At 42.2% G+C, this 25,094-nt stretch overlaps 2 protein-coding genes across 6 annotated transcripts in view; one reads left to right on the plus strand and one right to left on the minus strand.

The window, feature by feature from the left end:
- LOC140393256 (cyclin-dependent kinase 2-like) overlaps positions 1 to 25,081 on the minus strand; it is a 121,907-nt gene extending 96,826 nt beyond the window's left edge. For all 5 annotated transcript variants that reach the window (XR_011935563.1, XM_072479550.1, XM_072479536.1 and 2 more), the window contains exons 1-2: positions 19,332 to 25,081; positions 1,790 to 1,867 (exon numbers count right to left, since the gene is read on the minus strand). Coding sequence is in view for 4 of the 5 variants with exons in the window: in XM_072479550.1 (XP_072335651.1) it covers positions 1,790 to 1,867; positions 19,332 to 19,582 (329 nt within the window). In the remaining variant the exon portion in view is untranslated. The remainder of the gene's footprint in view (positions 1 to 1,789; positions 1,868 to 19,331) is intronic.
- The window catches only part of tbccd1 (TBCC domain containing 1), a 115,385-nt gene continuing 109,974 nt past the window's right edge, over positions 19,684 to 25,094 (plus strand). Inside the window, exon 1 of the mRNA XM_072479502.1 lies at positions 19,684 to 19,735. The gene's annotated coding sequence lies outside the window, so the exon portion shown is untranslated. The remainder of the gene's footprint in view (positions 19,736 to 25,094) is intronic.

Genomic DNA, 25,094 nt, shown 5'->3' on the forward strand with positions numbered 1-25,094 from the left:
TAGGCTGCTTTAGAATCCTGGTGTAGCTACTTTATTTTATTCTGGATAACGATTAAGAAATATATACAAACTCCAAAGGAAATAGAGCTTTTATCCTATCTTTCCTCAGGTATCTTACTTCCTCGCCTGAAGCAACTAGCTCACAGAATCATAGAATTTACAATGCAGGAGACCGTTTGGCCCATCAAGTCTGATCCGGCTCTTGGAAAGAGCACCCTACTTAAGCTCACGCCTCCACCCTATCCCCGTAACCCAACCTAATTTTTTTTGGACAGAGGGCAATTTATCATGGCCAATCTACCTAACCTGCACATCTTTGGACTGTGGGAGGAAACTGGAGCACCCGGAAGAAACCCATGCAGGCACGGGTAGAACGTGCAGACTCCGCACAGACAGTGACCCAAGCCGGGGATCGAACCTGGGACTCTGGAGCAGTGAAGCAACTGTGCTAACCACTGTGCTACCATGCCGCCCCTGTGCAGCTGTAAATGTTGGCAGCCTTCTGGTTAGTAACCCATTGAGTACAAGCGCATCAGCAGAGCATGTCAGCATAATCATCTGAGCCAAACTCGATCCTGTTCTAAACGCATGTCCACATAAACAAATGCTCCAGCTAAAGTTTGTGTAATGACCAAAAGCCAGAGCTGTGATTTAATTATTTCTTCAAGCTCGTATTGCAGTCAATATGTGCTCTTGTCTGCTCACCAGCACCATTTAAATTTAAGGTCTCAACTGAAGTGCTGGTGCGCAGAACTCATGACTGCAAAACCAAGCAGTTGCTTCATCAGCTGGTAAGTTTCTCCAGTCAGGTTTTGCAGATACCAAGAACCAGAACTTCATACATACTAATTAAAATCGAAGTTCTGGTGAGTGATTTAGCATTGAGGATAAGAAACATGCCTGGCAAATAAATTTTGGTTTACTAAATGGGTTTGGTTTTAAACTTCTTCAATAGGCTTGGGATTTAAATAGGAGGAAAAGAAAATTGAGAGTAAATAATGTGAAGAATGTAAGACAATACAACTGATATTTAACACAACACAACTACAGATGAGGAAGAATGTATATGAGCTTGAAAGAAACAAATAAACAAACCCAGAGAAGCGGTAACCATAGTAAAAGATACCATCATAAAAGCAAAAAATAAAGAGAACTTGAAAGTTTGAGATGGAGGGTGTCGAATGTGAGAGAAGAAATGCAGCGCAAGTTTTTGTACTTCTAGTCTGCTATGCGAGTGGCCTTGATGTACTTTATAAAAACTTAAAAATATCTTCTTGGAAAAATAATGCTGGCACAAAAGAGATCATCAAACCTCACAGAGGCAGTACACATAAGGTACAACATTTCTACTTTTTCTTATATTGGTGACCCCTGAAAATATTTTTATTATTAATGCCAGAACAAGTACTTATGCCATATTATCCTGAAGTCTCACTTTCAAACCCTACCAACAATAATTTGCTACTCCCCATAAATGTGTTGTCAATGAGGTTTGATTGGATTCAGTAATCTGGTAGAGATGCCAAACATCTGCTGCCTACAACTTCTGGTGCTGTCCAAACAGCAGCAGTTTGTTAATAAAGGGTGGTTCAACAACTAGGCAATTCCCAGAAGTTACCAACAATCATTATTTAAGCTGTTGACTATACAAGATATTTAACTAATACTAAATGAAACAGCTTATAATTAGTTTTTTTTCTATTTTTACATGCCTGTTCTGAGCTACTCAGATTTCCTTGTCCCAGAGCATTGCCTAACCAGGCCAAAATACAAAAATAGCTTTTCTTACTTCACAATATTTGGATGATTTAATTCTTTTAACAAAGATATTTCGCGTATAGCAGTACTTGGCACTCCTTCCATTTCACTATAAAATATAAAAAAAATACAAGTTTAAAAATCTGAGCACATCACTTAACATATTTTCATTTTCAGACCCTGGTTTGTGACTGTGATCTTCAGCAATAGCTCATTTGGTATCGTGTTGATAATTAATTTCAAAGGAAATTGGATAAGTAGAGGAAAATAAACTTACAAGGCTACAGGAACATAACGACCAAAGGGAATGACTTGAAACCATTTAAGGAGAAATAGTGTACCATTTAGTTTATATTGCTGTTTCTTATTCTTTCGAAATTGCATCTTCACACTTCTTTCTCTGAAGTACATTTCACCTGCTATGAAACTACTCATTTCTGTAGTCTAAGTCCTACTGTCTCCTCACCATTCAGTACATTTGCACATTGTGTCATTTGCAAACTTTGAAATAATGTCCAAGTTATTAATATATATGTCAAGAAGAGCAGTGGTCCTAATACCGGTGCCTAAAGAACACAACATATATCCCTCCACAATCTGAAAGACAACCATTCACCACCACCTTTTGTCCTTTGGCCAACTTTGTATCAATGCTGCCAGTTTCTGTTAATCTCAATTTTACCAACAAGTCTATTATGGGGCATTTTATTAAATTGACATACACATCAACTGCACAATCTTTATCAATCCTCTCAGAATCATAGAATCCCTTTGGACTATGGGAGGAAACTGGAGAACCCGGAGGACACCCATGCAGACACGAGGAGAATGTGCAAACTCCCCAGTCACTCAAAGTTGGAATCGAACCCAGGTCCCTTGCAATGTGAGGCAGCAGTGCTAATCACTGCCACCGTGCCGCCCATCTAATTTCATCATAGAACAATGACAATGTATTATGCATTTAACAAAGCCACCTCGGTTGTCATTTACTGACTCAGGATTTTCCAACTGAAAGTCAATTCCATCCTGGATTGTATTTTCTAGACTTGTTGCAAATTTGAAATTTGGCTCATTGACCAATAGTTAGTAGATTTATCAGAGATGAAATATTTTCAATCCGCCAGTCCTCTAGTACTACACCAGTATCAAAGGAAGATTGAAAGATTGTGACCAATTGTGATCTATTTCTAACCTTGCTTCTCTCAGCAACCTGAGATACAACCATTGATCAGATGATTACTACTTTGCGCATTACCAATCTTTTAAGTAACTCCTTTCTATCTATTTTCCTCTTATCCAATTTATTTACCCCACTCTCCTCCTTTGTTACTGAGACATTCACAATATCTTCTTCTGTGACAGCAGGTGCAGAGTGCTCAGAGGGGGATAAAAAGGGAGGGAGGGGCAATTTTGGTTAGAGAAGCAATTGCAGCTGGGAGGAGGGATGATATGTTAAAAGGATCATCAATAATAATATAATAATAATCACATATTGGCACAAGTAGGCTTCAATGAAGTTACTGTGAAAAGCCCGAGTCGCCACATTCCGGCGCCTGTTCGGGGAGGCCTGTACGGGAAATGAACCCACACTGCTGGCCTTGTTTTTGCATTACAAGCCAGCTGTTTAGCCCGCTGTGCTAAACCAGCCCCTAATTGAGGCCATATGAATTGAGCTTAGGAACAAAAAGGGACAGTCCCGATACTCGGTGTGTACTTTAGACTCTCAACCAATCAGAGGGAGATAGAAGAGCAAATATGTAGGCAAATCTCTGAGAAGTGCAAAAACAGTGGGGCAGTTTTAGTAAGGGATTTTGACTACCCCCATATTATCTGGGATAGTTTTAGTGCAAAAGGAATAAAGAGGACAGAATTCTTAAAGTGCATTTAGGAGAGCCTTTTTGACCAATATGTAGCAAGTCCATCAAGAGTGGGTGCAGCTCTGGACTGAGTTTTGGGAAATGAAGTGGGCGGGTGAAAGGAGTGGCAGTGGGAGAAAATTTTGGCGATAGTAATCATAATTCAGTTAGTTTTAACATAATTATAGGAAAGAACAAAGATAAAACAGGAGTTAGAATTCTAAATTGCGGCACGGTCAATTTTATTAAGCTGAGGAGTGCAAAGTGAACTGGAAACTGACACTTGATGGTAAATCGGTGTCAGAGCAGTAGGGGGCATTCAAAGGGGAGATTCAAGGGGTTTAGAGTAAACATGTCCCCACAAAGAAAGGGTGGCCCCCTAGAAGTCAAAGAATTTACAGACTAAGATAAGACAGAAAAGTAAAGCTTATGTCAGACACTGAGAACTCAACATTGCAGAAAACCAAGAGTATAGAAAGAGGAGTAAAATCAAACATGAAATTAGGAAAGCAAGGAGAGGACATGACAGAATATTGACAAGCAAAATCAAGGAGAACCCAAAAGATGTTTTATTGATACATTAAGAGCAAGAGGATATCTAAGGGAAGGTCATATCTGACTAATTTTATTTAATTTTTTGAGGAAGTAACAAGGAGGATTGATGAGGGTAGTGTAGTTGATGTCGTTACATAGATTTTAGAAAGGCTTTTGACTGGGTCCCACACGGTAGATTCGTTTTTTAAAAAGCCTATGGGATCTGGGACAACGTATCTAGCCCTGTACAAAATTGGCTCAGCAGCAGGAAACAAAGGACAATTGTTCACAGATGTTTTTATGACTAGGAAGGCGGTTTCCAGTGGGGTTCCGCATTACTTGGTTTGCACCATATATTCATGATTTGGACGTAAATGTAGGAAGAATTATCAAGACGTTTGCAGATGACACAGAAATTGGCTGTATGGGATAGCAAGGAGGATTACTGTAGACTGCAAGAAGATGTCACCGGACAGATTAGTTGGACAGAAAAGTGGCAAATGGAATTCAACCCAGATATGTGCAAAGCGATGCACGTGGGGAGATTAAACAAGGCAAAGGATTACACAATAAATGGGAGGATACTGAGAGGTGTAGAAGCATATGAAATCCTTTCAATTAGCCGATGCATAAAATACAAGAGGAAGATCATGCTGGAACTATATAAAACGTGTAGGTTTTATGTTCCACGCCCATAGATCCCTCAAAGTTGCCACCCAGCTTGATAGGGTTGTTAAGAAGGCTTATGGTGTGTTGGCCTTCATTAACAGGGGAATTGAGTTTTAAGAGCAGCGAGGTTTTACTGCAGCTTTATAAAACCCTGGTTAGACCACACTTGGAATATTGTGTCCAGTTCTGGTTGCCTCATTATAGGAAGGATGTGGATGCTTTGGAGAGGGTGCAGAGGAGATTTACCAGGATGCTGCCTGGACTGAAGGGCATGTCTTATGAAGAAAGGTTGAATGAGCTAGGGCTTTTCTCACTGGAGCGAAGAAGGAAGAGAGGTGACTTGATAGAGGTGTAAAAGGTGATGAGAGGCAGGGATAGAGTAGCTAGCCAGAGACTTTCCCCCAGGGCGGAAATGGCTGTCACGAGGGGGCATAATTTTAAGGTGATTGGAGGAAGGTATAGGGGAGATGTCAGAGGTAGGTTCTTTATACAGAGTGGTGGGTGTGTGGAATGCACTGCCAGTGGAAGTGGTGGAGTTAGAGTCATTAGGGACATTTCAGCGACTCTTGGGACAGGCACATGGACAGCAGTAAAAGGGGTGTAGGTTAGGTTGATCTTAGATTAGGATAAATGGTCGGCACAACATCGTGGACCGAAGGGCCTGTACTGTTCTATGTACTATTAATTAGGCCAAAACTTGTGTAAAATTCTTTTGGTTGACTCATTACAGAAAGGATGGAATTGCATTAAAGAGGGTACGAAGGAGATTTCTGAGGATACTGCCAGGACTGGCAAATAGCAGATATGAGGAAAGATTGGATAGGCTGAGATTGTTCTTGGAATAGTGGAGTCTGAGGGGAGATTTGATTGAGATGTACAAAATTGCGAGGGGCTTGGATAAAGTGGATGGGAAGGACCTAAATTAGCAGAGATACCAGTTTCTAAGGGAAATAGATTTAAAGTGATTGTTAGAAAGATTAGAGGGGATATGAGGAAAATCTTTTACATCCAGAGGGTTGTGGGGGCCTGGAACTCACTACGTGAAAGGGTAGTAGAGGCAGAAACCCTCAATTCATTTAAAAAGTGTCTGGACCTGCAAGGCTGCAGACCAAATGCTGGAAAGTGGAATTAGGCTAGGTTGCCCAATTTTGGCCAGCTCAGACATAATGGGCCAAGTGCCCTCTTTCCGTGCTGTAAACCTTCTATGATATCTGATCTATGCCTTCTGCTTCCACAAATTTATTTTTGGTACATAATTGGTCCTGTTGCTGCTATGATCATCCTTTTGTTCCTTCTAAGACTCGAGTGTTCCTTTAATGTTACCTCCATGACAAAATTTGCATAATTCTGAACGAACACAGGACATCCTGAAGGGGGAGCGTGAACAGCCAGAGGTCATAGTACACATAGGTACTAACGACATAGGCAGGCAGGAAGAGTGATGAGGTTGTGCAGGAGTTCAGCTAAACACGTGGCTAAACCAGTGGTGTAGGAGGGAGGGTTTCAGGTTTCTGGACCATTGGGATCTCTTCCGGGGCAGGTGTAGCCTGTACAAGAAGGATGGGTTGCATCTAAACTCGAGGGGCACCAATATCCTGGCTGGGAGGTTTGCTCGTGTCACTCTGGAGGATTTAAACTAATATGGTAGGGGGGTGGGAACCAGTGTTAGTTTAGAAGGTGTCAAAACTGATGGGGAAATAGAAAACAAAAATAAAAGAACAACATCACCCTCAGGCAGAGCAAAAAAGGTGACAAGTGTGAGAATGAAGGTGGTCAATGCAGGACTGAGGGTATTATACTTTAATGCGCGCAGTATATGGAACAAGGTAAATGAGCTTGTTGCGCACATTGAAATTGGCCGGTACGATGTTGTGGGCATCACAGAGACGTGGCTGCGAGGGGATCAGGGCTGGGATCTAAATATACAAGGATTTGTGTTCTATCGAAAGGACAGGCAGATGGGCAAAGGGGGCGGGGTTGCATTGTTAGTAAGGAATGAAGTTAAATCGATAGCAAGGAGCAATATAGAATCAGAAGGCATGGAATCTCTGTGGGTAGAGTTGAGGAATCGCAAAGGTAAAAAGACCCTGATGGGAGTTATGTCCAGGTCCCCGAGCAGTAGTCAGGATCTGAGGCAGAAAATAAATCAGGAGGTAGAGAAAGCATTTAAAAAAGGCAATATCACAATAATCATGGGGGACTTCAATATGCACGTGGACTGGGAAAATCAGGTTGATAGTGGATCCCAAGAAAAGGAATTTATGGAATGTTTAAGAGATGTTCTTTTTTGAGCAGCTTGTGGTAGAGCCCACTAGGGAACAGGCAATTCTGGATTTGGTGATGTGTAATGAGGCAGACTTGATTAGGGATCTTAAGGTGAAGGAACACTTAGGGAGCAGTGACCACAATATGATAGATTCTACCCGACAGTTTGAGGGAGAGAAGCTGGAGTCAGATGTAACGGTATTATAATTAAATACAGGTAACTACAAAGACATGAGGGAGGAGCTGGCCAGAGTTGATTGGAAAAGGAGCCTAGCAGGGAAGGCAGTGGAACAGCAATGGCAGGAGTTTTTTGGGGGTTATTCGTGAGGCACAGCAGAAATTCATCCCAAGGGGGAAACATGCTAAGGGCAGGACAAGGCATCCATGGTTGATGAGGGAAGTCAAGGACAGCATAAAAGCAAAAGAAAAAGCAAACAAAGTGGCAAGATTAGTGGGAAGCCAGAGGATTGGGAACCCTTTAAAAGCGAGCAGATGACAACTAAAAATTCAATAAGGGGAGAGAAGATGAAGTATGAGTGCAAGCTAGCTAGCAATATAAAAGGAAGCTAGGAAGAGTTTCTTTCAATATATAAAAAGTAAGAGCGAGGCAAAAGTAGACATTGGACCACTGGAAAATGTGGCTGGAGAAATAATGATAGGAAACAAAGAAATGGCAGATGAACTGAATTGTTACTTTGCATCAGTCTTCACAGTGGAAGACACCAGTGGGATGGCAGAGGTCCATGAGAATTAGGGGGCAGAGTGAGTGCAGTGGCCATCACTAAGGAGAAGATTCTGGGGAAACTGAAAGATCTGAAGGTGGATAAGTCACCTGGATGGATGGATTACACCCCAGGGTCCTAAAAGAGATAGCTTCCCAGAGGGTCCCAAAGGAGGACTAGAAAGTGGCTAATGTAACAGCGCTGTTTTAGAAGGGAGGGAGGCAGAAGACGGGACATTATAGGCTGGTTAGCCTGACTTTGGTCATTGGTAAGATTTTAGAGTCTGTTATTAAAGATGAAATCGCGGAGTACTTGGAAGTGCATGGTAAAATAGGACCAAGTCAGCGCGGCTTTGTCAAAGGGAGGTCATGTCTGACAAATCTGTTAAGAGTTCTTTGAGGAGGTTACAAGGAAGTTAGACAAAGGAGAACCAGTGGACGTGATTTATTTAGATTTCCAGAAGGCCTTTGACAAGGTGCTGCATAGGAGATTGTTAAATAAGTTAAGAGCCTGTGGTGTTAAGATACTGGCATGGATAGAGGATTGGCTGACTGGCAGAAGGCAGAGAATGGGGATAAAGGGGTCTTTTTCAGGATGGCAGCCGGTGACTAGTGGTGTGCTGGGTCCACAACATTTCACAATATATATTAATGATCTGGAAGAAGGAACTGAAGGCACTGTTGCTAAGTTTACAAATGATACAAAGATCTGCAGAGGGACAGGTAGTATTGAGGAAGCAAGGGGGCTGCAGAAGGATTTGGACAGGCTAGGAGAGTGGGCAATGAAGTGGCAAATGGAATACAATGTTTAAAGGTGTGAGGTTATGCACTTTGGAAGGAGAAATGGAGGCATAGACTATTTTCTAAATGGGAAGATGCTTAGGAAATCAGAAGCACAAAGGGACTTGGGAATCTTTGTTCACGATTCTCTTAAGGTTAATGTGCAGGTTCAGTCTGCAGTTAAAAAGGCAAATGCAATGTTAGCAGGCATGTCAAGAGCGCTAGAATACAAGACCAGGGATGTACTTCTGAGGCTGTGGAGGCTCTGGTCAGACCCCATTTGGAGTATTATGAACAGATTTGGGCCCCGTAACTAAGGAAGGATGTACTGGCCTTGGAAAGGGTCCAGAGGAGGTTCACAAGAATGATCCCTGGAATGAAGAGCTTGTCATATGAGGAACGGTTGAGGACTCTGGGTCTGTACTCGTTGGAGTTTAGAAGCTTGAGGGGGGATCTTATTGAAACTTACAGGATACTGCGAGGCCTGGATAGTGGACGTGGAGAGGATGTTTCCACTTGTAGGAAAAACTAGAACAAGAGGACACCATCTCAGACTAAAGGGACGATCCTTTAAAAGAGATGAGGAGGAATTTCTTCAGCCAGAGGGTGGTGAATCTGTGGAACTCTTTGTCGCAGAAGGCTATGGAGACCAAATCACAGAGTGTCTTTAAAACAGAGATAGATAGGTTCTTGATTAATAAGGGGATATGGGGTTATGGGGAGAAGGCAGGAGAATGGGGATGAGAAAAATATCAACCATGATTGAGTGGCGGAGCAGACTCGATGGGCCAAGTGGCCTAATTCTGCTCCTGTCTTATTTTTATGATCCAGCACGCCATTGCACATATGGAGTCAAAAGAGCAGGTGCAGTCTGCAGTTGAAACTGAGTTACAACACAGGATAATTGTATTTTTTTCCTGAATAGTCATACATTTCATCTTTATTTTTTACTTGATATTACTTACATGGTTAAATAAAAATACTTATGGAAATTGGTGAGCAAAGTTGGTTGCAAATAGGAGTTTTTATGCCGCAGATTATGGTGCTAGGAATGACTTGCACATTTAACTGATATATGTTTCAAGGTGCACAAGAAGCCCACGTTGGACAGGAGAATCTGCAATTTAAATATGTTGAAAGATAATTAACTGAAGACTTAACCCTGCATTCTGTCCTTAACTGCCAGTGCAATTTTTCAGGATATATTAAAATTGCCAAGGTCACTAAATGAAAAGCAAAGTGGGGATTGATGGGCTGTGAAATTCAACTGGAAAGCCTTGATATTGAACCAGGAAAACTGTTTGTTTACCTAAGTGAAAGGTTTTTGCTCACACCATTGTTCTGAAAGTACCTTCACTGTTTTGGAGATGATTTCCAAGATTTAGGAGGTAATTTCTGCTATCCTGGACTTTTTTGACGTTATTTTCACTTCCTAGCTGTCAGCCCTCTCAGCAGCATGGGAGCAGTTTATGTCGCTCTACCTTGGATTTCTGAATGGGAAGTAGCTGAACAGTATCAACACCAAAAGCACCATCCGTCACCTGTTGCTCAACTATGATAGAGGGGATAAATGCAGAACTCAAACTTTCAGAAGATAATACCCCTAACACAATGTACACTAACAGAGGATCCTCATTCTGGACATGACTGAATAATAGTGCTTCAGATGGCTAAGATGTTCTCAGAAATTGGTGCTGAAATCTACTGCTTCCTGAATAAAGACTTCCTGTCCTGTGGACCAGGTTTCAGTTAAGATCACTATCATCCTGAATTTCTTTGTCTTTGGCTCATTCCACAAGCATTTGGCAGTCAGAGAAGAGGAAAAAACATACTAGATCTAGCTTTGCTGAAGCTAAGGGGGTAAATAGGAAATGGAAAAGAAAAACCTGGTAGTTTTCAAGTGTTTAAAAGCATGTTAATTGTATAAAATTAATTGCAAATGTTCATGCACCACAAACTTTATTGTACATTCCCTCTGATTTTACACAATTTAATATTTTAAGAGAAGTTATAATTATGCAAAGTTTAGAATGGAGGCGAATAATATATTTTTTATATAAAAATGAAGTGTTTGTGAATGGTGGTAGAATAGGTGCATGCTGCTATAAAGCAAACATGTACTGTATCAAAGCATCTTCAGATACAATGAGAGCAGCCAAAGACAAAAAGGTCTCAATTTTTGTGTGACAAGGAATCAGGTAATTATACCACTATATGATCTGTAGTGAATGCAAATGCTTCTAGGCTTCAAATAGATGAAAATATTTCACTTCAAATGGTTGAAACATTAGTTCTCCCTTTGTTTACTTTCTAATACCATCAAGGTTGTGGACCAATGCATTTGTATCAAATCGCCAAAGTGACATCAGCATTTCATCATTCAATGTAGTTTGTGCATGTATGACAGGATAAAACATGTGAAGTGAAGCAAACGACTACAGCAGTTTTTCACAAACTATTTTCCAATGTGACCCTATTGAACTCACTACCACCTTCTCAAGGGCAATTAGGGTTGGACAACAAACACTGGCGTTGCCGGTGATGCACGCTCATCTCATGAACGAATATATAAAAAATTGTTGAAAATGATTATGACCCAAGGTTCCAGCAAAAACAGCAATAAAGCAGCATGGTAACAGTCAGTGCATAATTAAAGTTATAGTATCATGGATCAACATATATTATCACATAAATCATATAGATAATCTTATAAATATAATAATCTATGTTTTAAAGTATTTTGCACAAATGTTAATGGCCCTTAACTTCCGGCTAGCGGCAGAAAATCATAGGTCACCAATTCTGAGAAGGAAAATTGCGCACTTACCTGCGCTCAGATATCGCAGAGTACCTTCCTCTCTGTGCAGCAGCCTCAGGCCTCCAGCACGATACTCTGTGCAGGCTCCAGCGCAGCGCAGGAGTGTATCCCCATCCCCTTAAGACAGGGTCAGGTTGGGAACACCAATTGAGGGCAGGCATTTAAATTGCAGGAAATTATATTGAAGACAAGATGTTTGATAAGTGTTTTCAAGGTATGTAAAGTTTTTTAAAAATAGTTTTTCTTGCAATTTCTTTTATACAAGCATTGTAGTTGTTATTGTTTCTTTTAAAGTCATTTTTTTAATGATTAAAGACGATTATTTATAAGTGAACATAGGTTTGGCTATTTGTTTTAAATCTGTGAAATCATTTAAATCTGCACTATATTATGATATAACTTTATGTGTAGTATGCTTAAAAGTGTTTGCATATTTTCATTTGGATCATGATCATAAGATTTTAAAATCGCCCCAGGGCCTTTTGCTGTCACTGTCCTTGTAACATCTGATATTTTGTGATTTGTGTTCATAGTCATGTTCTGTGATTCCAAATGCACTTTATACAGTAAAGTACCGTTTTAATGGAATGAGCAGCCTCATGACAAACCAAAGTTTAAAAAATATATAAATGTATTTTCCTTTCATTTTATTCATATTTTAAACATATAAATGCTAAACACTAATAATATAAAACATTAATCTACCAAACAAACGGCTCACAATGTCTCCTGCCTCTGACTGATGATCCTGGACCAAGAAATAAAAGTGCAAATAAAAAGGTGTAAAAACATACCTAACATCGAGGCAAGTCAACCAGGTTAGCGCTGTCCCTTTAATGTGCTTTCAGCAGGTCCAGCGCTTCACCCAATCTGCCCCCAAAAAAGCGGGCCAGGAGTTTGAACATCACGTGTCGTCGCGCCGCGCATGTGCCACGGACCAGCGACTTAAGTCGGGGATCCTACAGAAAGTTACGGATCAATATTTTACATACACGTCAGTTTCAGCTATATTTTTCATGTTGCTTGGTGACAGAAAACTCACTGAAGACCTTCTCCCCTCCACCACACGCACACATACCCCTTATCGCAAACATTTAAGAACATATTTGTTTAAAAGCAGGAGTCATTTAACTGTCCAGAAAAAGCTGCCGATTCCTGTAAGTCACGTGTTTATGATAATGAAATCTAACTTGAAGTACCTTATAAATTGCCAATTAAGGGGCAATTTAGCGTGGCCAATCCACCTAGCCTGCACATCTTTGCGTTGCGGGGCGAAACCCACGCAAACACAGGGAGAATGTGCAAACTCCACACGGACAGTGTCCCAGAGCCGGGATTCGAACCTGGGACCTCGGTGCCGTGAGGCAATAGGGCTAACCCACTGTGCCACCGTGCTGCCATACATCCTAGTAACATAAGAGATTGTTAAGATGTTAAAGCAAAAATTTTAAAAATCAAAAAAACTATTGGAAAAATTATATTTGTGTTTTGCAAAATAAAAATAAACTGTATAAGGCTGTGTTTTTGCCAGTATGAAAATTCCTCCTTTAAAGGCACTGACTCAGAGTAGAATCATAGAATTTACAATGCAGGAGGCCGATCGAGTCTGCCCGGCCCTCGGAAGAGCACCATACTTAAGCCCACGCTGCCACCCTATCTCCGTAACCCCACCTAACGTTTTTGGACACTAAGGGCAATTTATAATGGCCAATCCACCTAACCTGCACATCTTTGGACTGTGGGAGGAAACCGAAGCACCCGGAGGAAACCCACGCAGACACGGGGAGAACGTGTCCTCATAGACAGTGACCCAAGCCGGGAATCGAACCTGGGACCCTGGAGCTGTGAAGCAACTGTGCTAACCACTGTGCTACCATGCTGCCCACGCCGCCAGCAATCCAATGTTTGGTCTAAATGGTCGTTCTTTACATGTAAGCTTCGAAAACGAGTGTCAACGGGCTACTTAGTCACAGGGGCCATCACAGCCAAGCCAATGCTATCATCAACCTAATTTCACACTCATCTGTCATGCAACACACCCATCCTATATCTAATGTCCAACTCCCCAGCCTCAATGTCTGAAGTCCAAGTCACCCGTCCACATGTCTGTTGATTAATTCCTTATATCCAGAATGTCTCACGTTCAACTTCCAATTCCCATACCTTTCCAGCAATATCCACCTAACCTTAATATACTCTCAGCTGCCTACCTCCTTGACTGACAGCCAGCTATTCAATCTAACTGGCAGCAGCTGGAAAACCATTTAAAAAATGAATCAGCCTCTGCTGTTAAACTGTTTAGGAAACCCAGACTTCCGAGACACTAAATCTCAAATCCTGCCTCAGTTATCGTGGCTAGTGTTTATTCTGCAACTGCTAGCAATCAATTCCATGGTAAAATTAAAGCAGGACGTGTTTTAGAAACTGTCAGGTGGGCCCTGCTTTAGATTCTTTAGGGGGAAGTACTGAGATTAGTTATTTCTTAATTTCTTCAGTCCTTGTCCCCTCTAGTATCCCAGGAATGGCTGTTGTTATGAACACAGAAAACAGATGGTATAGCCTGGCACAAGGCTGAATGATGGCTTCCTGGATAGTGCTCTGGCCTAATTACCGGCACATTGTTGCTTAATTTTCTTCTTCTCCACAGCCTCCTGGAAGATGTCACCACAAATATTTCACTGCAGCTGAAAGTTTCCTGCATGGTGGTGAGCAGGATTGGCCAGAATAACTCTTCTAGCTCCTCCAATCACAAATGGTATCTGGATGGTCAGGAGAGATAGTATTTTTGATTGGAGGATCTAGAAGAGAAGCATGGGAGACAGAATCTGTGACTGGGCGAGCTGGAGCAGGAGCTTGGGCAAAACAAAACTTGCAATTGGAGGAGCTGGAACATGGGAGAGACAAAATCAGACTGGAGAAGCAGCTGTCTTTCCTGTATCTGTTGTTCCTCCTCCAATCAATGATCTGCTGTAAATTCACGCTTTCAGCAACTTGGTTTCAGACAATTAACAGTTTTTTTTTAAACTGGCAGTTGCTGAGAGCAGGAATGACATTCAGGCAGCTTGTGGTTGGCTGACTTTAAAAAAGGGAACGCAAATGGGAAATGCTGTTTCCGACAGTGTCATCCTTGTGCTTTTCCGGCGAACTTAAAGAAAACTCAGAACTGATAGTTCTTATTCTTTTAAAACACCTGCTGGAACACCATGAAGCTGCCCGAAGATTGGAAGCACCATTTTCTACCTGCGACAACTATCAAAACTAACAGTTCTGATTTTTTCAAAAGCTAGTCTTTTGGGTCTGAAGGTTGAACAGACATGTGAATGCAAGAATTAGGAACAGGAGTAGCCCCCCTCCCAGAGTCTATTCCACCATTCAATAAAATCATGGCTGACCCAATTGTGGCCTCAATGCTATTTTCCTGTCTAGTCCTAATACCCTTTGACTTCCTTGTTATTCAAGAAGCTATTTAGCTTTGCCTTAAAAATATTCAAGGACCCTACCTATACTATTCTCTGGGGAAAAGAGTTTCATAGACTCACAACCCTGAGAGAAAATTAAAAAGTCCTCTCGCCGCGTTCTTAAATAGGAGACTCCTTATTTTGAAACTGTTTCATAGAACATAGAAAATATAGCACAGAACAGGCCCTTCGGCCCACGATGTTGTGCCGAACCTTTGTCCTAGATTAATCATAGATTATCATTGAATTTACAGTGCAGAAGGAGGCCATTCGGCCCCCTGAGTCTGCACCGGCTCTTGGAAAGAGCACCCTACCCAAACTCAACACCTCCACCCAACACCAAGGGCAATTTTGGACACTAAGGGCAATTTATCATGGCCAATCCACCCACCCTGCACATCTTTGGTCTGTGGGAGGAAACCCACGCAGACACGGGGAGGACGTGCAGACTCCGCACAGACAGTGACCCAAGCCGGAATCGAACCTGGGACCCTGGAGCTGTGAAGCAATTGTGCTATCCACAATGCTACCGTGCTGCCTTTAAGAACAAATAAATCTACACTATATCATTTTACCGTAATCCATGTACCTATCCAACAGCTGCTTGAAGGTCCCTAATGTTTCCGACTCAACTACTTCCACAGGCAGTGCATTCCATGCCCCCACTACTCTCTGGGTAAAGAACTTACCTCTGATATCCCTCCTATATCTTCCACCTTTCACCTTAAATTTATGTCCCCTTGTAATGGTTTGTTCCCCCGGGGAAAAAGTCTCTGACTGTTTACTCTATCTATTCCCCTGATCATCTTATAAACCTCTATCAAGTCGCCCCTCATCCTTCTCCGTTCTAATGAGAAAAGGCCTAGCACCCTCAACCTTTCCTCGTAAGACCTACTCTCCATTCCAGGTAACATCCTGGTAAATCTTCTTTGCACCTTTTCCAAAGCTTCCACATCCTTCCTAAAATGAGGTGACCAGAACTGTACACAGTACTCCAAATGTGGCCTTACCAAAGTTTTGTACAGCTGCATCATCACCTCACGGCTCTTAAATTCAATCCCTCTGTTAATGAACGCGAGCACACCATAGGCCTTCTTCACAGCTCTATCCACTTGAGTGGCAACTTTCAAAGATGTATGAACATAGACCCCAAGATCTCTCTGCTCCTCCACATTGCCAAGAACTCTACCGTTAACCCTGTATTCCGCATTCATATTTGTCCTTCCAAAATGAACAACCTCACACTTTTCAGGGTTAAACTCCATCTGCCACTTCTCAGCCCAGCTCTGCATCCTATCTATGTCTCTTTGCAGCCGACAACAGCCCTCCTTACTATCCACAACTCCACCAATCTTCGTATCGTCTGCAAATTTACTGACCCACCCTTCAACTCCCTCATCCAAGTCATTAATGAAAATCACAAACAGCAGAGGACCCAGAACTGATCCCTGCGGTACGCCACTGGTAACTGGGATCCAGGCTGAATATTTGCCATCCACCACCACTCTCTGACTTCTATCGGTTAGCCAGTTCGTTATCCAACTGGCCAAATTTCCCACTATCCCATGCCTCCTTACTTTCTGCAGAAGCCTACCATGGGGAACCTTATCGAATGCCTTACTAAAATCCATGTACACTACATCCACTGCTTTACCTTCATCCACATGCTTGGTCACCTCCTCAAAGAATTCAATAAGATTTGTAAGGCAAGACCTACCCCTCACAAATCCGTGCTGACTATCCCTAATCAAGCAGTGTCTTTCCAGATGCTCAGAAATCCTATCCTTCAGTACCCTTTCCATTACTTTGCCGACCACCGATGTAAGACTAACTGGCCTGTAATTCCCAGGGTTATCCCTAGTCCCTTTTTTGAACAGGGGCACGACATTCGCCACTCTCCAATCCCCTGGTACCACCCCTGTTGACAGTGAGGACGAAAAGATCCCTTAGTTCTGGTCTCCGACAAAAGGGGAAACATCCTCTCAGCATCCACGCTGTCAAGTCCCATCAGGTGTGGAGATGCTGGCGTTGGACTGGGGTGAGCACAGTAAGATGTCTTACAACACCAGGTTAAAGTCCAACAGGTTTGTTTCCGACACTAGCTTTCGGAGCACTGCTCATTCCTCAGGTGAATTCACCTGAGGAAGGAGCAGTTCTCCGAAAGCTAGTGTTTGAAACAAACCTGTTGGACTTTAACTTGTTGTAAGGCATCTTACCAAGTCCCATCAGAATCTTATTTGTTTCAATAAGATCACCTCTCATTCTTTTAAATTTCAATGGAAAAGGCTCAAGCTGTCCAATCTTTCCTCATAAGATAACCCTTCATCCTAGGAATCAGTCAAGTGAACCTTCTGTGGGCTGCTTCCACTGCTATTATGGCCTTTCTTAAATAAGGAGACCAAAACTGTACACAGTCCTCTGGATGTGGTCCCACCAAAGCCCTGTACAACTGTAGCAAAACATCCCTACATTCCTCTTGCAATAAACAACATTCCATTTGCCTTCCCTAATCACTTAATGTACTTGCATGCTAACTGGAATCATAGAATCCCTACAGTGCAGAAGTAGGCCATTCGGCCCAACGAGTCTGCATCGACCCTCCAAAAGAGCACCCTACCGAGGCCCACTCCCCCACCCTATCCCCGTGACTCCATCTAATATTTGGACATTCTGGGGCAATATATCATGGACAATCCACCTAACCTGCACATCTTGGGAGGAAATCGGAACACTCGGAAGAAACCCATGCAGACACGGGGAGATTGTGGAAACAGTCGCCCAAGGTCAGAATCGAACCCGGGTCCCTGGCACTGAGACAGCAATGCTAACCACTGTGCCACCTGTTTGTGATTAATGTACCAAGACACCCAGACTCCTCTGTACCTCACAATTTGGCAATCTCTCTCCATTTAAGTAATATGTGATTTTGTATTCTGCCTGCCAAGGTGGACAAGTCCACATTTTACCACATTATACTCCATCTGCCAATTTTTTTGCCCATTCACTTAACCTATGTCCCCTTTGCAGACTCCTTCTGTCCTCTTTACAACGTACTTTCCCACTTTGTCACCAGCAAATTTAGCAACCATATCTTTGATCTCTTCATCCAAATAATTTATATATTTTATATTATGTATATGCACGGTAGCACAGTGGTTAACACAGTTGCTTTTTAGCGCCAGGGTCTCAGGTTCGATTCCCGGCTTGGGTCACTGTCTGCACGTTCTCCCTGTGTCTGCATGCGTTTCCTCCGGTGCTCCGGTTTCCTCCCACAGTCCAAAGATGTGCAGGTTAGGTGGATTGGCCATGCAAAATTGCCCTTAGTGTCCAAAAGGGTTACGGAGATAGGGCGGAGGTGTGGGCTTAGGTAAGCTTTTTCCAAGCGCCGGTGCAGACTCGATGGGCTGATTGGCCTCCTTCTGCACTATAAATTCTATGATATAAGTTGAGGCCCAAGCACTGATGCTTGCGGCAACCACTCTAAATCTTGCCAACCTGAAAATTACCCACGTGTCTACGTTCTGCTTTCTTTTAGTTATTCAATTTTTTATCCATCACAATGTCACCCCCTACACCATGAGCTTTTCTATTCTTCCTGCTAAAGCACAACACATCAGATTTTCCCACATCATCTGACAAATTTTTGCCCACTTAATCTATCAATATCCCTTGGCAGACTTAACTCTCCTAACTTTCTTTCATCAGCAAACTTAGCAATTATACAAACAATCCCTTCATCCACATCATTGATATAGATTGTAAATTGTCAAGGCCCCAACACCGATGCTTGTGGTCATACACATCTCAGAACACGAAAATGACACATTACTCTGTTTCCAGTAAGCTCACCAATTCTCTATGTATGTTAATGCATTATCCTCTGCACTATGAGTTCTTATTTTGTGTAGTAACATTTGATGTGGCACCTTGTCAAATGCATTCTGGAAATTGAATTGTCCCACATCCACAGGTTCCCCTTTATCCACGATGCTTGTTACTTCTTCAAAAACTGTCAGAAATCAGTCAAACACTATTTCCCTGGCACAAAACCATATTGACTCTCAAAAACTGTCAGAAATCAGTCAAACATGATATCCTTTTCACAATGCCATGTTGACTCTGCCCGATTGCATTGGGTCGAAAGGAAGATGCCAAATATGGATTTCCAAAACCACCTGTCTGAAATCCATCATTTACTTCTCTCAATGCCATTCTCCTTGGTTTTGGCTGCAGCAAAACAAATCCAAACATATAATAATGCATCAAACACAGATGTGGTTACCATTAATGTGTGTGAATATGTGTATGTAATTTAAAATGCAAGATTTCAAAAGCTAATCAATAAGGTACGAATATTCAGACAGCGAAATAGGACATAGGGGACTTCTGCCAGCAGAAAATACTCGACACTTCATAAAGTCACTAGTAAAGTTATTTTATTAGTTTTCATTTTGATAATGAACGTAACTCACGCGTCCAGTCTTATTTTTTTCAGTGCCACCATCTCTCCTGTGACTTTATTCATTGCTTTGTAGACCACTCCATAGGTCCCCTCACCGATCTTCTCCACTTTCTGAAAGTTGTCCATTGCTCCACCACTCTCGCTCTTTGAGCTCGAGCCGCCGCCACTCTTGTTGTTAACACTGCCGCTCCTCGCGGCGCCCGCCCCACTCCCAACCGTCACCCCGCGCGCTACTGGCGCTTTCCCGCCTGTTCGCCGCATAAGCACGCCTGCTACTGGCTTCGTGCGACGTTAAGGCGGTGACGCTATGACGCTCCCCGGCAAAGTGACTGCAGGGACAGGCCGCGCTGGGAGCTCAAACCGTCAGTCAACGTCCATCATCCGGCCTCATCCCAAGTTAGCCAGTTGGATAAGGTACTGCAAAGGGGGTGGGGGCAAAAATATCACTGGGATCGGTGAGCTTTTACGGTCCGACTAAAAATCCTAATTCACATCGAACGCGTTATTCCAGCCAAGTGCGTGTTATTACGCAGAAACTCAGCAACAAATCATTAACACATCGCTGATCACGTTTATTTAGCTCAAGACCTAGGATATAAACCCATTGTAAACCTCTTCTAAAAATATTGACATACAGAATCTTTTCTTTAAACAAAGATCGTGACGATAAGTGAAAATAGAATTAGCGCTCCCATATGTTTGTCAGCCCTTCAGCATTGTTCTGAAATCTCAAGCAATTAAAGCTTGATCTGGACCGTGCTTGGGATTGAACGTTTTACTTTTCTTCAATTTTTTTCTATAACTACTGAAAAAAAGTGTTCTGTAATGGAGAAGTGCGAGGAAGAGGGGATGAATTTTTTGAAGACTACGAATACATTCAACCAGAGTTGGCAACCCTGGTGTAAAATCTAGCTGGATTTTTCACCCATTGAAAATTTAATCTTAAAACTCGGACTCTAGATTTATACACACGCTTTTTACAACTGAATACTGGTGTAGCAATAGTTCAGGCGGTTTTGCGCTTTAACTCGACTTAAGCATACAAAAGGGTGACATTTCAGTGAAGTACTGGAAGAAACCTGCACTAAGTGGTGCAGTCTTTCAAATGAGCTTTCAATCCTGCCCTATCAACATTATGCATTTAACATGTCAAAACAGCCCAGTGAGCTTCATAAGAGCATAATAAAACAAAACATACCACCGAAGCATATAGATTACCAAATTGAAGAGGTGGCTTTTCAGGTGTGCCTTCAAGGTGGAAAATGAAGCTGAAAAGGTGTAGAGAAAATATTCTGAAATTTAGGGCCTTTATAATCAGTCATGGTCAAGAGACCAGACTCAGAAGAGCGCAGATATCGTGGAGGGTTGAGATTACAGAGATAGGGAGGGGGAAGGGTATGGATTGAAAACAAAGACAATAATTTTAAAGTTGACCAGGTCGGCAAACACAGGGCTGGATAAGTGAACAGGACTTTTTCATCTAACACAATGTCCTAACTTGCACCAGTACAGAATGTGGAAGGCTAGCCCGAAGTGTGATGGAATTGTCATGGCTAGAGGTAACATCGGTATGAAAGCGGGTTTAGCAGCAGGGGCTGGTTTAGCACAGTGGGCTAAACAGCTGACATGTAATGTGCTGCCGCGATTCGTTTATTTTTCAATGCCTGTCGATTTTCCTACCAAAGGCATTTTTTTTAGAGGGATTAAAAGGGATGATTATCTCGTTCATATGGAGAGGGAAGGTGGCCAGAATTAAAAAGGTGCTACTACAGAGAGGAAGGCAGGCAAGGGGTTTGTGTCTTCTGAACCTGATGTATTATTGCTGGGCAGCGAATGCTGGGTCATAGGGGTTGACTCCCAATGGATCAGAATGAGAGTTTGGGTAGGGGGTTGGGATTAAAGGCGCTAGTGACAGCGCCACTCCCGACCATCCCGGGGAGATACTCAGGGAGTCCGGTAGTAATAGCTTCGTTGAGAATTTGGAGGCAGTTTCATAGAACATAGAACGATACAGCGCAGTACAGGCCCTTCGGCCCACGATGTCGCACCAAAACAAAAGCCATCTAACCTACACTATGCCATTATCATCCATATGTTTATCCAATAAACTTTTAAATGCCCTCAATGTTGGCGAGTTCACTACTGTTGCAGGTAGGGCATTCCACGGCCTCACTACTCTTTGCGTAAAGAACCTACCTCTGTCCTATATCTATTGTTTCGACAGCACTTCGGATTGGGGGCAGGGTCAAGGGAAGTGCCGATTCAGGGGAACCATAGATTTGTGCCAGGGAAGTGGGATGGAAATTTTCAGAGATGGGAGGAGAAAGGAATTAGGACACTAAAAGATTTGTTTCTTGGTGGTCGTTTTGCGGGATTGAAGGAGCTGGGGGCGAAGTATGGGCTGGAGCAGGGGGAAACATTTAGATACATGCAGTTTCGAGACTTTGCCAGAAAGGAGATAGAGCTTCCCAGTAGTCAGCTTCCACATTGCTGGAACAGGTGCTGACGGTAGGGGGACTGTAGAAGGAGGTCGTGTCGGCGGTTTACAGGGCTATTTTGGAGGAAGATAAAGGCGCCGCTAGAAGTGATCAAGGCAAAGTGGGATGAAGAGTTGGGAGGGTATGGAGGAGGGGTTCTGGTGTGAGGTGCTCTGGAGGGTGAACGCCTCCACCTCGTGTGCGAGGTTGGGGCCGATACAGCTGAAGGTGGTGTATCGACTGCACCTTACAAGGGCGAGGATGAACCAGCTCTTTGAGGGGGTATAAGATGTGTGTGAAGGTTGGGAGGGGGCAAATCACGTTCATATGTTTTGGTGATGTCCAAAGCTGGAGAATTACTGGAAGGAGGTTTTTAGGGTAATCTTTAAGTGGTGCACGTGAAACTGGACCCAGGCCCTCATTAGGCCATATTCGGGGTGTCGGACCAGCCAGTGTTGGAAACTGGGGTGGAGGCAGATGTTGTAACCTTCGCCTCTTTGATCGCCTGAAGGCGGATCCTGTTCGGGTTGCGATCCACCTCTCCATCCTGTGCCCTGGCGTGGTGGGGGGACCTGCTGGAATTCTTGATGCTTGAAAAGATCAAATTTGAACTGAGGGAAAGGATGGAGGGATTCTACAATTCATGGGCGTTATTCATTATGCACTTTCAAGAATTAGATCACATCAAACATTAGGGAGGTTGGGGGACTGTATGTGATACTGGTGACTATGGGTAATTCCTGATTCCTCTTTGTCATTTGTTTATGTTAACATGCAGGCTAATGTTTGGGGGTTTGGTGTGAGGATGGGAACGTTGTTATTGATATGGGGATTATTGTTGGGTGTAAATTTGGGAGAAAATGTGAAAAAGGAGAATAATTTTTTTAAAAAAAACAGCTGGCTTGAATTGCAGAACAAGGCCAGTTGCGCGGGTTCAATTCCCATACCAGCCTCCCCAAACAGGTGCCGGAATGTGGCGACTAGGGGCTTTTCACAGTAACTTCATTGAAGCCTACTTGTGACAATAAGCTGAGGTCCAGACACACAGGGGTGATGTTATGGAGGTGAAAATAGATGGTTTTAGTTGCTATGTATTTGAAAGCACATCATAGGGTCAAATATTACACCAAGGTTGCAAATAGTCTAGTTTTAGTCTCAAGACAGTTGCCAGGAAGAGGGATGAAGTTGATAGCTCAGGAATAGAGTTTGAAATGGACCAAAAGCAATGGCTCCAGCCTTTCCACTATTTAATTGGAAGAAGTTTCTGTTATTCTTACATCAGTTGGATCCTTTGGTACACGAAAGGATATTCTCCCTTGTCCAGACCAATATGTATTTTTTAACACGGTGAAAACCACATGATCTGATCATCGCATTGCTGCTTGTTGGAACTTGCTATGAGCAAATTGGCCACTGTACTTCCTACATTACAACAAGTAACCATACTGGAAAATACTTCCTTAGTTGTAAAGCATTCTGAGATGTTCTGAGGACATGAAATACAAACTAAAACTGATGATTGAAATGAAATGAAAATCGCTTATTGTCACAAGTAGGCTTCAAATGAAGTTACCGTGAAAAGCTCCTAGTCGCCACATTGCGGCACCTGTTCGGGGAGGCTGGTACAGGAATTGAACCATGCTGCTGGCCTGTCTTGGTCTGCTTCCAAAGCCAGCGATTTAGCCCTGTGCTAAACCAGCCCCTGGTGTCCCTGATGAGGTCTAAAACAAAGTTTTATCTAAACCAGGAACTAGGCAATCTCACTTTTGCCAATTAAGTCATTTTTAAAAATGTTTTTTTATTATCCTCGATTTTGGGGTAAAGTAGCTGCAAGATTAGAATTGAAGAGGGAGGAAAAAGCATTTGGGATTTAAGACCACAAAATCATTTCCAGAGTATTGTGATGAAATTGTATTCCAAGATACCAATTCCAGATATAAATATTTCCAATAACCAATTCCAAATATCAATTTCCAGTAACTAATTCCAGATATAAATAATCAAAAACAGCGGGCAGCAACACGAAACTCACCACTGAGGATAATGTAGTCAGCTTCAGTCATGATGTGGAGATGCTGCCGTTGGTCTGCGGTGAGCACAGTAAGAAGTCTTACCTGAAGAAGGAGCTGTGCTCCGAAAACTAGTGATTTGAAACAAACCTGTTGGATTTTAACCTGGTGTTGTAAGACTTCTTACTGTGGTCATTTCAGTAGTTGCATAATGCAATTTGAAGCTGGCAGTTGTCAGATATGAAATGCACTCTAACTGCATACTTCCATGGCCAGCGTTTTACTCTTGGGTGTTAAATTTTAAAATTGAGTGTCCATTTTTCCCCTAATAAATCTCCTTAAGTTGATAGTGTCTTTCTGATCTGGGCAGAATCACTTAAAATGTAATTATTAGCTGTAGAATTTGTCCTTAACAAAAACGTTTCTCTTTAGAAAATGGAGCTGTCTGTCTATAAAATGCTTACATTTAGAAATTCCCAGTGCCATTGCAGCACAAGTTGCAGAACAAAAAATATGCATCATTGCAACTGTTTTCAAGGAGTTTGAATGAATGTGTTCTAATTGTTTTTACAATTATTTTGATTATGGACAATTTAATTATTTTAGTGAAATGCAAGTACACAAGTTACCTCTCTATACATTTTAGGTGTTGTTCAAATCGGTCTCATTCTTTCACAGCCCAATTTCATTCCTCTCTGCAAGACAGGCATCATCAGGAAGCCAAAACCTCACTATCGACACTTCAAATTTATATCTATGTACAGTTGTTTGTCCCTGACAAATGGAAGCCTTTCTTCATGAGTGACATGTTTACATTCACTTTCCTTCCCCATACCCAAAGTTTAACTCCTTCTCCACCCAATCGGACATTACGTTGTACAGCTTAGACTTGGTTCTTCCAAAAACATGGACTGATTGGCACCACAGAAGATTTGTGAATCAAGCAGCCTACTTAGATTGAAAAAAAAGTCCCTGGCCTTTGGTTTTAATAAAACAGATATATCTCTGTTTCAAAAAAGTCAACAGCATACAGATTATACAAGCAAACACCATTTACTCAAATAAATTGTAATTTCCACTTTTAGTAGCGGAGTTATACTAGAATAGACGTAATGATCAGTGTTTGCAATTCCAACAGTGTGTCCAACTAAATTATCTGCTTCTTAAATTTGTTCATTCACTCATTTTAAATGCATTAGAAAAATCTAAGATTTGTCAGACAAAACAATGTATGGTTCTGTTCATATACATATTTTTTTTTAAATGCTGTATTTGTAGTGTATACAG

The sequence above is a fragment of the Scyliorhinus torazame genome, chromosome 2 (genome assembly GCF_047496885.1).
Source record: "Scyliorhinus torazame isolate Kashiwa2021f chromosome 2, sScyTor2.1, whole genome shotgun sequence".
NCBI lineage: Eukaryota > Metazoa > Chordata > Chondrichthyes > Carcharhiniformes > Scyliorhinidae > Scyliorhinus > Scyliorhinus torazame.